This window comes from Delphinus delphis, chromosome 6, assembly GCF_949987515.2.
Source record: "Delphinus delphis chromosome 6, mDelDel1.2, whole genome shotgun sequence".
Classification (NCBI taxonomy): Eukaryota; Metazoa; Chordata; class Mammalia; order Artiodactyla; family Delphinidae; genus Delphinus; species Delphinus delphis.
The window spans coordinates 44998780-45014132 of NC_082688.1; the positions used below are offsets into that span (position 1 = coordinate 44998780).

The window sequence follows — 15353 nt, forward strand, 5'->3', positions numbered from 1 at the left end:
GCTCTGCAACAAGAAACCACCACAGTGAGAAGCTTGTGCACTGCAACGAAGAGTAGCCCCCGCTCGCAACAGAGGAAAGCCCGCACACAGCAACAAAGACCCAACACAGGCAAAAATAAATAAATAAATAAATAAATAAATAAAATTGGGTTGTTTGTCTTGTTAGGTTGCAAGAGTTTTTTTTTTTTTTTTTAATTTTTATTTCTTATTCTAGATATAAGCCGGTTTTTGGATATATGTTTTGCAAATATTTCCTCTCGGTGGCTTGCCTTTTATTTTTCATAAATGTCCTTGAAAACATAGGACACTTTTATTTTGATGAAGTCCAATATTTGACTTTTTTCTTTCATGTCTATGCTTTTCATATCATATTTAAGAAATTTTGCCAAACCCAGGATCACTAAGAGTTTCTCTTACGTTTTCTCCTAGGAATTTTATATTTAGGTTAAGTTCTGATTATTTGTTGGTGGTATATAGAAATATAATTTTTAAAATATTGATTTTGGGGCTTCCCTGGTGGCGCAGTGGTTGAGAGTCTGTCTGCCGAAGCAGGGTACACGGGTTCATGCCCCAGTCCGGGAAGATCCCACATGCCACGGAGCAGCTGGGCCTGTGAGCCATGGACGTTGAGCCTGTGTGTCCAGAGCCTGTGCTCCGCAACGCAAGAGGCCACAACAGTGAGAGGCCCACATACCGAGAAAAAAAAAAAATTGATTTTGTATCCTACAACCTTGCTAAACTTACTTATTTGTTTGAGTAGTTTTTTTTTTTGTTACTTCTTTAGAATGTTCTATGTAAATGATCAAGTTATCTACAAATGAAAATACTATTACTTTTTCCTTTCAAATCAGGATGTATTTTATTCCTTTTTCTTGCCCAGTTACATTGGCTAGTACCTCTAGTACAATACTGAATAGAAGTGGTGAAAGCAGGTAGCCTTTCCTTGTTTCTTCTCTTTAGGCGGAAAGTATTTAGTCTTTTAGCAGTAAGTATGATGTTAGCTGTAGGGTTTTTATTTGGATGTCCTTTATCAGGTTGAAGAATTTGCCTTCTATTCTTACTTTTCTGAGAATTTTTATTATTAATAGATATGACATTTGTCAAATGCTTTTTCTGTGTCAACCTGTATGGTCAGATGGTTTTTCATTTTTATTGTGTTAATATGATGAATTATATTAATTAATTTTATAATGTTAGAAGTAATGTTTAGAATATTAAATCAGCCTTGCTGGGATGAACCACAACTGCTCATGATGTATTATCTTTTTTAGATGCTGTATTCATTTTGCTAACATCTTGATACAATTTTATTGCATCTTTTTTCTTGAGAAATATTTATCTTTAGACCTCTCTTCTTGTAATATCTTTGTCTGGTTTTGGTATCAGGGTGATGCTGGGCTTATTGACTGAGTTGGGAAGTGTTTCTTCTTCTTCATTTTTCTGGGTGAGTTTGTATAGATATTATTTAAATCTTACTTATTTGGTAGAATCAACAGTGAAACCTTCTTTGTGGGAAAGTTTTAACTACAGATTCAATTTCTGTAATAGATATAGGGCTATTCAGGTTATGTGATTCTTCTTGAGTGTGCTTTGTGTCTTTTGAAGAACCTGTCCATTTAAGGTTTTAAATTTATTGGCATAAAGTTTTTTATAATATTATCTTATTATCCTTTTATTGTCTGAGAGATCTGTAGTGACCTCACTTCTCTCTTTCCTAATATTTTATATTTGTGTTTTCTCTTTTTGTTTTATGATTAGTCTGGCTACAGGTTTATCTGCTTTATTGATATTTTCACAGAACCAGCTCTTGGTTCATTGATTTTTCTTTGAATTCTATTTCATTGATTTCTGCTCCTTATTATTTCCTTTGTTCTGTTTACTTTGGGTTTAATTAGCTCCTTTTTTGTTTTTGTTTTCTTTGCTAGTTTGTTAAGGTAGAAGCCTTGGTCGTTGATTTGAGACTTTCTTCTTTTCTAGTGTAGGCATTTAGTGCTATAAAATTCCTTCTAATCATTGTTCTAGCTATATCCTACAGATTCTGATATGTTATGTTTTCATTTGCATTCAGTAAATCTTTTTGTTTATTGTTAGGAAGCCTTAGATCTGAGTTGACAATTCTGCAGGACTTCACTTTTCATGATCTTAATGCCCTGCTTCATTTTTCTGTTCTACATGTATTTTTCCATATAATAACATGTGTGCATTTTTCAAAGCACCTCAACTCTTTTTAGAATGAGAAGCAGAAGCAAAAAGATAAATATTGAATCAATTATGTAACATCACCTTTTGGAGGAGAGACTTAGCTTTGATAAAGACTCTTCTTTCAGGGAAAATGCCACGAATTGCTGGGACCCCATAAAATATGAATTTAAATAGAATTATTTTGGAAATAGTTAAAATGGCCAGAGTTAAACTAGAAATTATAACTGAGCTCAAGTACTATAACTTGCATTTATTTGTTGTCCTGTAGTTTGTCAATTTATCTCATTTCTTATCTGTCCCTGGGAAGAACATAAGGCAGCCATTATTATTGGCTATCTATTATTTTAAGGATGAAGGGAATGGAGCTCATAGACATTACATGATTTTCCCAGTTCATATAGCTTCTAAGTGACAGAGCTAGAATTCTAACAAGTTCTTTTGGATCCAACCCTTACATTTTTGTTGTTTTGCTCTCTACCAGTAGTTCTCAAACTGTGGTCTCCCATCAGCTTTAGCACCACCTGGAAACATACTAGACATACAAATTCTCCCTCCCCCCGAAGACCTACTGAATCACAGATCCTGAGGGTGGGACCCAGTGATCTGTGGTTTAACACAGTCCTGGGTGATTCTGATGCACACTCAAGTTTAAGAACTGCTCCCCACCCTGGTTCTCAATCATGACTGCAGATAGAAAAGTCACATGGATGCTTGGGTCCTGCCAGCATGAGTGATGGAAGTTCAAACCTTCAGGGTGATTTTAATGTGCAGCCAATGTTAACAACCACTCCTCTTCAACATAGTACCTCTATTAATGTGATACAAAACGTATTCAGATTAATGTCACTGTGTTCCAACGAGTGTTTTTCTCTCCAGGTCATAACAGTCAACACCTGCTCTCAAAGTGACCAACTGAACCCAGAGCCAGGAGAAAATAAGATCTCAGAAGAACAGAATTGCAGCAAGAACTGGATTCCGGTGTCCAAATTTAGTCAGATAAGTATGTAACAGTCTACACTCTTGAATCCTAAAAATTCTGGTAGTGTTTTCTCAGGGTATGATCTTTAGACCAGTGGCGGTCCCTGCTGTTCTTTCAAGTGGGAGATGAGAGAATGACCACACTCTCTTAGGAAAATAGCTCTTTTCTGGTTTTAGTTTTTATGAAGGGGATGCAATTTCCATTTGTTTAATGGAATAGTTTTCAGAATTTAGAAAAGAAAAATTAAAATTTAGATAGTCTCATATTCAGAGCTGTTGAATCTGGATCAGAGAGTATTCATTTAGTCTTATTTATGGGTGGGGTTGTCTAATTTTACAAATTCTTTAAAGTTCAAGTGACATTGATATGAGCCTTTACACAGAATTCAGTGGATTGAGTTGTAGTTGGTTATTTACTACTGCTTACGTATAGTGTTTGTTCCATTGGCAAATATCCCTTAAGCTTAATCATAATGATGTTTGTAGAGGATAGAAGACAGATCAATGAGCTAGGAACGAAGACTGTGAGCTAGGCATAGAATGTGAAATAAGCCTGGGTATATGAGGGCAGATTATGAATTGAGAGCAATGAACTGAACATTGAACTTCTTGCATTTGATAGTAAGAGAACTTTACTCATTTTTAAACAGAGGGGACTATGTGATTAAGGAGTCATAAATATTTTAAATTATTTGAAACACTAAACTTAAGGTACAAATAGATATTGTATTGAAATCTATGTTACTGTGCTTCTTTAAAACTTTGTTTGCTCTATGGTCACTGGTTTTCAACCAAGGGGTGATTCCGCCTCCACAACCAACAATGTCTGAAGACGTAAGACATTTTTGGTTGTCACAACTGAAGGAGGGGCAGTTGCTCTTGGCATCATTTTTACATAAATTATTTATGTTTTTTAAAAATATATAAAAGATATGGTTGATATAATATTGTATTATTTTTAGGTGTACAATGTAATGGTTTGATATATGTATGTGTTGAAAATGATTACCACAATAAGTTAACATCCATCACATAGTTACAATTATTTTTTCTTGTGATGAGAACTTTTAAGATCTATTGTCTTAGCAACTTTCAAATATACAATACAGTATTGTTAACTACAGTCACCATGCTGTACATTACCTCCCCAGGTATTTATTTATTTTATAGCTGGAGTTTGTACCTTTTGACCATCTTCACTCATCTCTCTCACCCTCCCATCCCCCAAATTATTTAAGTTCTTTCCAAAAAATTTCAAACTGAGAAAGATGGGTGTGGCAGGAGGGTTCTGGCAAAGAATCTCATTTAAATCTGATGATCAGAAAGGAAGAGAAGGTTTAGGGAGTTAGGCTGACTCCAGGTGCCTGGCTTGAACCACATTCTGGGTTGAGAATTTTAGTTTTTAAAAACTTGTCTGAGTTAAGAATTAATTAAAGAATTAAAAAAAATAAAATTTTGAGGGTGGGGAGGTGCCCTGTCAGGTAGATCTTTCTAAAGACAAAAAGTAAAGTTCTGAGGAAATCAACTATGAAAAGGAAAAAATTTTTTAAAAAAAGGAAAGCATAGTTTGTTTAATTTTAATACTGTGCTATCATTGAAATCATATTTATCATAATTTTATGATGTTACGAAAAATGTACATGAAATTTTTTGATTTTTCTTTTCCAGTAGCTTTTTTGCATTTCCTGTATACTTTTTTTTTTCAGCATAAAACAGTAGGAAAAAAAAAATAAATGGTTATTTCCTACATTTAGACAGGAACTCTTTTTTTTTCCACATTTTTATTGGAGTATAATTGCTTTACAATGTTGTGTTAGTTTCTGCTGTACAACAAAGTGAATCAGCTATATACCTATATCCCCATATCCCCTCCCTCTTTTTTTTTTTTTTTGTATGCGGTACGTGGGCCTCTCACTGTCGTGGCCTCTCCCGTTGCGGAGCACAGGCTCCGCAGCCATGGCTCACGGGCCCAGCTGCTCCGCGGCATGTGGGATCTTCCCGGACCGGGGCACGAACCCGTGTCCCCTGCATCGGCAGGTGGACTCCCAACCACTGCGCCACCAGGGAAGCCCTCCCCTCCCTCTTGAGCCTCTCTCTCACCCTCCCTATCTCACTCCTCTAGGTAGTCACAAAGTATCCAGTTGATCTGCCTGTGCTATTCAGCAGCTTCCCACTAGCCATCCATTTTACATTTGGTAGTGTACATATGTCAATGCTACTCTCTCACTTCATCCCAGCTTCCCCTTCCCCTGCTGTGTCCTCAAGTCTGTTCTCTACATCTGCATCTTTATTCCTGCCCTGCCACTAGGTTCATCAGTACCGTTTTTTTAGATTACATATATATGCGTTAGGGTCAGTTTTGTTCCTTTTTATGGTGGAGTAATATTCCATTGTATATGTGTGCCACATCTTCTCTATCCATTCATCTGCTGATGGACATTTAGGTTGCTTCCATGTCCTTAGCCAGGGACTCTTAATAAGTATTATTCTCAGAATTAATCCAACCAAATATTTATTAAATTATTATTGGGCACCTGCTATGTGCCAGTGACTCTGTAAGTACCAGATATAAAAAATAACAGTAATGATCCTTGTCAAGATTTTTTTAAGAGAAGGATTAAAAATTAAAACTATTGGCTGGCACTCTTTTCTATCTTTCTTTTGTTTTTGTTTTGTTTTCTTTTTTAAGTAGCCTATTGTAATGCCTGATGCAGTTGTTAAGGAAGAATTCCTAACAATTTGGACCTCAAATTTCATGTATTTTTAAATAAAGCATGGATGATAGGGTGCAAGGGAAGGTAAGTGTGCAAAAATTACTAAAGGTGTTTAATAGGAGGGCAGGTTATGGATAACTTAATTCTTTGATAGAGAAGTATAAATGGTTATAAATGTAAAGGTAACTATTGAAGAATAGAAATAGGGTGTATAGCTTTCAGCCACTTGAGTAAAGCTCAAAAAGGACAAAGGAATCTTGGTACAACTTGCTAAAAAGAGAAAGAAAACCCTATATTCCAATTTAGATGAATGCACGGTGTTCAGATCTTTTATTTGGAACTGTGATTCAAGTGTAACATGTTTTCACGTATTCTCTATTTTTTGCCTTCTTTTTAACAAGGTCTAGAATCTTACATATATCAGAAAATGAAAAGTAGAGAAACTGAACGGCATTCTGTACACGTCAGTGATCATGTAAGGCAGTCTCAAGAGGTAAAAACATTTTATTTGATATTTTAAAAGCTCAGTTTCTCACCCTTTGTCCCCCAACTTTATTCTTTCCTTGTCGTTCGCCTTTATGCAGTTTATCCACCCAGTAATTTATCCTGGGTATTTTTATCATGAAATAGAAAGAATTTAGGAATTTTTGAAACTGTTTTCGCATATATAAAAGTTGCCATGTGGAAGAAAATAAGATATTTTCAATACACTTTTAAGAGGTAGAGCTAACATCAACATATAGACTCTACTGGGAGACAGATTTCAGCCTGATTTGAGAAGGAATTTTTAGCAGTTGGAGCTTTCCAAGGATGGAATGGTTTATTTCTCGAAGTAGTAAGTGCCTCATTTAGTGTGGTTAATTAAACAGGCAAAGCAAACATCTTTGCAGATGTGTTGGAGGGGATTTGGACATTGCAGGAAAGGACTTTCAGTGTTTCTCTACCACTGATTTTGCAGTCTGTTTTTCTTAACCATTTGCAAATATGTGCCTGTTTTATTGCCATCCACCATGAGGGAAGCATGATCTAGTTAGACTAGCCCCCCAAATCTAATCTTGGTCTTGGTTTGAATATTACCTCTATGACCTTGGGAACTATATGAATGTATACTAACAACCTCAGATGTTCTTGTAGGAATGCAATCTGTGAAAGTAAAATATAAGACTACTTGAAGGTAATTGGAGGCAGGGACCTATCTGCCCTGTCAAATCCTGGCTCTGTCACTTCTAGGTTTCAAAGCTGTATACATCAATTAACCTGTGAGCTTCATTACCTGTATCTCTAAAATGGGGTTAATGCCATCCTTACGAGACTGATAGTGGATAACAAAAATAACACCAATGAAAATGCCTAGAGTAATGCTTGGAGTATAGAAATAGAATGAGATATATTCAAGGTAACATTCTAAATAATCATCAACTGAAACAATAATCTGATGATAGGATATAATAATGTAATGGTCAATGTTTCCTGTCAACTTTGACCTTCTTTTCTTCTTTCATGTCATTAACTGATGTTATATGTTCACTCTCATTTTTGTAAAAACCATTATGTATTACATTTTCTCTTTGATGTCCCCATAAAAGTAATCCTTTCTGTTAAGGTCAGTCATCACACCGAGTTACTCATATATTGTGCTAACATTATGCATCTTTCTAGCTTGAGTCTTGCATGTTTAGCAAGAGAAATATTGAGCCTAGAGGAAAGGAAAAAAAGAACTATACCCTCCAAGGAGTGTGTTCTGCAAATGTATTACTGGAAGCTTGGGGTGGGAGAGAGTTGGGTGAACATGTAATGACCTTTCCCTTCTGCCCAGGATCTAAGCAAAAACTCTTTGTGGAATTCAAGGAGCACCAAGGTCAATAGGAACTCTCAGTGAGTATTTCTAAATGTCTGCCTTTAAGCATCTTTGGCTTTTATTTTTTTTAACTGGATTGGGAATAAAGGTTTAATTGGGTCAGAAAAGGAGAAAAAAAAATGTGTGTCCAATGACAGTATTTTTCTTGTGTTAGCAAGAATGAAAATTATTTATTCTCCTAGTTTTCCTGTTTCTGGCAACAAGATCTCACCTTAGTGCCTTTTAAGAATATAATGATACATGTACTACTGTAGCAAATTAACCGTTTGTCTTTTTTTAAAATTTAATTTTATTTTTGGCTGGTTTGGGTCTTCGTTGCTGCATGCGGGCTTTCTCTAGTCGCAGCGAGCAGGGGCTACTCTTCGTTGTGGTGCATGGGCTTCTCATTGCGGTGGCTTCTCTTGTTGCGGAGCACGGGCTCTAGGCGCATAGGCTTCAGTAGTTGTGGCGCACTGGCTTAGTTGCTCCGTGGCCTGTGAGATCTTCCCAGACCTGGGCTCGAACCTGTGTCCCCTGCATTGGCAGGAGGATTCTTAACCACCGGACCACCAGGGAAGTCCCTAACCATTTGTCTTTTTAGTGTCGGAAAAACACACATGAAATAATGAGTATCATATATTTTCTGATAGATAAGAGTGAAATTTGCATTAAAAAGTAGGAATAAATTTGTCTTGACTGAAAATAAAAAGACTTAGAATGAAGACTAAATAATTTTTTTAGTTTTTTTTTCAAAATTTTCCTTTTAGTTTATAAGATGGATCTTTTTGGTTTCTCCTTAACATCCTAAGCGTTTGTCAATGCAGTAACAAGTTGAGAAGGATTGAGACAGAGAGAAAGGAAGACAGGGCTAGAGAGAGGAGATAGAGAACTCACCTTTTTATAGACTTGAGGTTCCTCCTAGACTTTTATTTATTCAGAGAAAATTTGAAAACCAACCAAGCAAAGATTATTCTGTTTGTAGTGTTTTATGGACTTTTCCAGTTACATCATCAAATTAACCATTCTTAGAGTTATAGGAGCAGAATTCAAAAGCATCTGTACTCTACAAAGGGCCCGTTGATGCCAGGCAGGTGGAATATGGCGGTCAGTTTGCAGTCAGCTCTGTTTGAGATGGCCTTTTCTCTGGAGCTCTCAAGGTCTCTCTGTGCAAGCCTGCCTCTAGCCTTAACATGCACATGAGTTTCTTCTCCCAAAAGTTCTGTAGTTTGTGCTCATGCAGAGTAGTGGGTTATTGCAGCATGAAATTAAACAATAACTGTAATTGTACTTGCTTCCCCAAGGACCTTAAATACTGGACATATTCTTCGAATGTATTTATTCCAACTTGCCCATGGCCACTTGTGCACTTGAGCAGGGCATGTAACAATTTAAAGAGAGCTAATTTCAGCCTGTGAACATTTAGGGGCCATGTGGGCTAATGAAACTGATTTGTTGGCTTGTCCAGAGATATTCACAGACTCTTTTGTAGGCATCTGCCTTGCATAGTTCAGGAAGCCTTTAGTTTAATTGATCCAGAACAACACAAACACAGTTAAATCTTATATATGTTGTGTGATCACATAACTAATTAAAAACAAAAACCAACAACTGCTTTTCAGTTAGCTTAGGGCCTACTCAGTAAATTAATTACATGTATATCTGGTGCTCATTCTTCTATGAAAACAATTGTAGGGTTGTAAACTGTTTCTCTAAAGGTAGGGGTCAAATGTAACTGATACTCTTCCTTCAAAGTAATATATACACATGTATATACATATATACTTATAGATTGTATTATTACTGTTTCATACACTTTTCATTTCTTTGATCATTGAAAATTTTGAGGCATTATCTAAATAACTTTAATTTTTCAAACAGGTTGAGAAGTTCAAATGGAGTTAACAGTAAGTTTTTTTTGTTTTTATTTTTGGCTACGTTGGGTCTTCATTGCTGCGCTCGGGCTTTCTCTAGTTGCGGTGAGCAGGGGCTACTATTCATGGCAGTGCATGGGCTTCTCATTGCGGTGGCTTCTCTTGTTGCGGAGCACAGGCTCTAGGCGTGTGGGCTCAGGAGCTGTGGCTCACGGGCTCTAGAGAGCAGGCTCAGTAGTTGTGGCGCATGGACCTAGCTGCTCTGCAGCATGTGGGATCCTCCCGGACCAGGGCTCGAACCCATGTCCCCTGCATTGGCAGGTGGATTCTTAACCACTGCACCACCAGGAAAGCCCAACAGTAAGTTTTTATATTTTTATTTTTTCATCTTATCAGTGGTGGGGTTTACTCTCCTGCTGTCTCAGACTTTTATAGTTCTTGAAATCCTGATTTTTGTTTACTATACAAAGTAGCAAGTTCGGTAGAAAAGTAGAAGGTTGAATGTCTTTCTCCAGATAAATCAGGAGATCTTACCTGATCTTACCTGTTACCTGTTTTTGACTGTGATTTTCTAGTTTTCTCTGTGAGTGAGGGTATAGCCACTGAGCTCATTTAGACTGTTCAACACCTCTTACTGTCATCGTTTAACACATTACTATTTAAGAACCATTCATAAGATTGTATGTGGATCTCCTTTCCTATATGTCTTCAGTGGGACTCCATGCCCCAAGTGGCTAAGTGGGACCAAGCCTACTTTGGTGAGACACCTCCCTGGTGAAGCCACTCTCATTAGCTACTTTCAAATTTCATCACAAACTGTACCTTTCCATCTTCCTGACCCCTCGATACAGACTGGGCACCTTCATCACTTACGTGAAACCTTCAGTGCCTTCCCATTACCTATAGGATGGGCTGCAAATCCCTTACTCTTTCTCAATGCTCTTGAGAGTCTGGCCCCAGTCCAAATTTCCAGGCTCATGAATGAGCCCTTTTATGCAATATTTCTTCCATGAAGAATGTGACCACCTACCTATTACCCTCTCCACGTGGTGTCCAGAGGGCATTTTCAAATGTGGAACAAAATGTTCCACCTCCCTTCTCTGCCATCTCAGGAAATGACAACTTTATCCTTCCCGTTGCTGAGGCCAAAGTCTTGCAATCCTACTTGACTCCCATTTTCTCACATCCCCACAGCCAACCCATCAGTAAGTCTTTCAAAATATATTGAGAAGCTGATCACTTTGCTACCCCCACGTATCACTTTTCACCTCTTCCCTGGATTACAGGCTGGCCTCCAAACTGTTGCTCTATTTCCAGAGAGCAGCTGGAATAACACTTTTAAACTCAAAGTCATATTGAGTCACTCTTCTGTTCAAATGGTGTTCCAGCTCACTCTGTAAAAGCAAAGTCCAAACACCGTCTACGAGGCCCTGTTGATCTGCTCCCCCTCCTTCAACTCTGGCCACTCTCTCCTCCTTAACACAGCAAGTATGGTCCTGCCTCAGGACCATGCACTTGCCATTACTTCTGCCTGGAATACTCCTCATTTATCCTTATGACTCACCCCCTCTCTTCCTTCGGGTCTTTGCTCACATTTCACCCTATCAGGGAGGTCTTTCCTAACCAACCTATATAATATAGAAGAGTAATCTCCCTGTCTCCCACGATTCCTAACTCTCTCAATATATATGTAATGTACTATAATACTATATATTTACTTATTTATTTCCTATTTCCCTTTCCTACAATGTAGGCTTTATCTGTTTTCATTACTGCTCTGTCGAGGATAGACCAATACCTGGCACGTAGTAGGTCAGTAAATATATGCTGAATGAATGTGAACAAGATCTCACAGCTCCTTAAGTGGTGAAGCCAGGATTGAAACTCAGTTTTGTCAGACTCAGATGCCCATACTCTATTTCACATTGTTTGTCTATGAAGATTCCCTAAGCCTCTATGTACACCTCTATTATATTACTTAGCAAACTGTATCGTGATTATAGTTTACCTGTATTTCATATTTGTTTTTCACTAAGGTGGGGGAGCCACATCTTATTCACATCCCTCATGCCTAGCACGACCCTTAGTGGGGGCTAAATACTTTTTTTTTTTAAATTATTGAATCGAACTTAGAAAGGCACAGTCTTTTTTGATGATCTTACCTTTTACCCAGCACCCCCAAAGGGAGGGAGTTTCTTCCCTTCCTTATCCAGCAACAAGAAGCCAGAGACATCTGTGAAATTGGGCTCCTTATGCCGCTTCCTCTACAAGGTAAAAAGTAGTTGCCACCATGAGACTAAAGTTCTCAACTTTAATTTTGATTTTATGAAATGGCAAAACTGTTGCAAAGGATTTCTCTTGCGACTTGTAATTTAGGACTTGAGCAGGTAGAAGAGAACCAGTTAAACTTGCAAGAGGTGTTCCCAACACACAGTCCGTCTGTAACCAAACAAATCCCTTGCTCTCACATTCTCTGCCTCCTTCTTTGTTTCTCTTATATTCCTCTTAATGTGTTTTCATCATCTTGTTGTCATTTTAAGTCAGTGAAGTAGTGTGCTAATAACTTGGTATTAATAATGTCTTTATGTGGGTACTGCATCTTGGTAGGGAGCTCAGAGAATTGTGCTTCTGGGATGTCGTGCAACGTGATGGGCAGCCGAGTGCCTTCTGCAGCACAGAGGTGTAATTGGTTCAAAGGAAATACATCTTTGAGGCTAATATTACCTGTCTTTCTTCAATTCCCTATATAAATATGTTTGGAGACATTGCATTGATGATTGGAAGCTGTCAGGATACCATGCACAATAATGTGGTTAAAGAATATTAGGCAATCTTTTTTCGAAAACCGAGAAGCCATTGTGATTAACCCGTTCAATAATAACTTTGCAGGCAATATATTCATAAACATGTATTTACCTCCAGCCAAGTAATTAAGATGCCAATCTTCTCTGTAATTTCAGGAATCTCAACCTCCTTAAAAAGCCCTCAAGAGTCTCACCATCATTATTCAGGTAGGATGCCTGTGTACATAGACATGTCAATGGAGCTAAATGTCTGTGATTCTGCATTTGGAAACAGAAACACTGGTGAATTTGTGGTGTTGTTATGGCTCCAACTTGAAAAGTTGTTGTTCACTCTGATGAGAGAACATTCAGATTTCTTAACTTGGGAAAACAAGTTTTTAGGATTTAAGAGAATTTGGATTTAAAAAAAAATGTGTGTATTGGTAAGTTCCAAATTGTAAGGAGGAAAGACGACCTTGAGCTCTGAAAATTCCTTACGAGGTCAAAAGCCAGAGATCTTTGTATTTTGGGCTGGGGAGGAGACAGGCCTGAGACTAGTCCTCTGAGGAAGGGTTTTGCACCCTCACTGGGCCCTCAGTGAGGGTAACCACTGAATGAATGCCAACCCCACAGGGTAAATTCAACAAAGACACCTTAAGGGATGTTATTAAACAAGATGTCAAGGGTCTTGACTCTCTTAAGCAACATCACTTCACAGTGATTCAGTTGTCTTTCTTTCAAAGTGGGAATAATTGTACTTGCCCTTCCTGAGGAAAAATCTGCCAAAGGGCTAGTTGAGAATAAAGAGGGAAACACTTTGAAATGCAAAGCAGTATAACAACCAACTGGACTCGTGCCATTGGGTGGTCTTTTGGCCATCGTTGTTCTCAGTATTGGATTAGATAACACATGGGCAAGCTTTTTATATAATCTGAAGCTCAGTACAAGAGTACAAGTGTATTGGTGTGATAATTTTCGTTATTATTATATCAAGGTCATGTGCTCAGGGTCCAGTAATAGGCTACCTTATCCTGAATTCTCCTCTGTAGTGAATAGTGTTTCTGTGGATTTCAGACTCCACATTCCAGGCTCTTGTAACTGGGTCTTTCAGCTCAGCAGTAATCCGTTATTTTGACTCCAGCTGTCAGCTGAAGAAAGCATCTGGTGAGGAACACTGTAACTCACATCGACTCTGATTTGTTAAGATACAGCTCTTAACAGGAAAATGCAGATCACTTGCTTCTAATTAAAACTGGTCTTCAGCTCTCTCCGGGAAAAGAAGATGAACTCTGCAAAATCAACAGTAGATGTCCCCACAGTCCGCTGTGCGTTAGATTTGATCTGGAAAAGAAAAACCAGAAAGACCACAGATTAAAATGCTCTTTAAAAGCAAGTTCCACATCTGAATGGATTAGTATGGTATTTGGTATTCAGGAGAGTGGAGGTAATAGCGCTACCTCAGAACATATTATGTAATCTCATATAATCTATTCCTAAGACTGGGATATCCTTCCTGTTTAAGGCATAGTTTATTTTAAATACTGTATTATAGATAATACATTTTTAAAAATTTATTTATTTTTGGTTGTGTTGGGTCTTCGTTTCTGTGTGAGGACTTTCTCTAGTTGTGGCGCGCGGGTCTCTCACTGTCGCGGCCTCTCCTGTTGCGGAGCACAGGCTCCAGACGCGCAGGATCAGTAGTTGTGGCTCATGGGCCTAGTTGCTCCGCAGCATGTGGGATCTTCCCAGACCAGGGCTCGAACCCATGTCCCCTGCGCTGGCAGGCAGATTCTCAACCACTGCACCACCAGGGAAGCCCCAAGATTTTTTTTTTTTTTTTAATGTGGACTATTTTTAAAGTCTTTATTGAATTTGTTACAATATTGCTTCTGTTTTCTGTTTGGGTTTTTTGGCCCTGAGGCATGTGGGATCTTAGTTCCCAGACCAGGGATTGAACCTGCACCCCCTGCATTGGAAGGCGAAGTCTTAACCACTGGACTTCCAGGGAAGTCCCTGTAGAGAATATTTTTGATAAAAGAAAAAATAAAGGTCTTTGAAATAAAATATTTTAGCATAATATGAGTATATTGATGTGGGGAAGGCTTTCTGTAAATTCAGCCCACTGATGCATACTTAAACTAGTAAATCTGCTTTTGTTTGCAGCCATTGAAAGGAACAATTTAATGAGGCTTTCTCAGACCATACCATTTACACCAATCCAACTGTTTGGTGAGTGCCATTTCTACCTTCTTGAGGTTGTGCCAGGGCAAAGGCATACCATCTGAGTGAATCATAGGAGAAACCATTTTGCATAATTTTAGCTGCAAATTTTCTTTTGCCCATGGTTGCAGTTTAGTTATATTAATTTCCTAAAATGGAAAGTCTTGTTAACTGCCCGGCTGGTATCTAGAGTCAAAATCTGGTATACTATGGGGATGGGACCTATAATGAGCAGCAGTTGGGGAAAAAGCAATAATATTGCACCTGGCATTCACTGATTTAAGGCTGGAAGTAAGTAGAAAAGAAAAGAACCAACCAACCATGCGTAATAAATACAGAAGAAAGCATTAAACGTCAATACAGTAGAAGCTAATAGACATCTAAAGAGAAATGCTTTGTATATCGCTTTTTATTTGTTTGTTTTGTTTGTTTTGTTTGATGTAAACTAATTGCTCCTAACTCAGAGAGCAAATGTAATTTTTAAAGGCTGGAATAGTAAGGAAAAACAAGCTCGTAATAGCCAAGGCTACCGGCGTTTCTCTGTCCTGCCAATTGACAAAGTAACAAGGGTCGCCACACTGTCCCAGATCTTGCTTCTCCTCAAACGCTTCACATGGGGACAGATGAGGTGGCTTCTGATCATCGATGCAAATGCCTTCTCCTTCCACTTGGCTCCATAGCTGGTTTTACAACTCGGTAGCTCTGTTTCAGATCCTCTAGGTAATTAGAACTCTAAAGTGGCATTTAT

General features: G+C 38.1%; 1 protein-coding gene across 1 annotated transcript in view; it reads left to right on the plus strand.

Annotated features, from left to right (window-relative positions):
- TRPM6 (transient receptor potential cation channel subfamily M member 6) overlaps positions 1-15353 on the plus strand; it is a 137852-nt gene that overhangs the window by 102618 nt on the left and 19881 nt on the right. Inside the window, exons 28-33 of the mRNA XM_060014622.1 lie at positions 3079-3202; positions 6296-6387; positions 7711-7769; positions 9610-9635; positions 12563-12613; positions 14549-14614. Of these exons, the coding sequence (XP_059870605.1) occupies positions 3079-3202; positions 6296-6387; positions 7711-7769; positions 9610-9635; positions 12563-12613; positions 14549-14614 (418 nt within the window). The remainder of the gene's footprint in view (positions 1-3078; positions 3203-6295; positions 6388-7710; positions 7770-9609; positions 9636-12562; positions 12614-14548; positions 14615-15353) is intronic.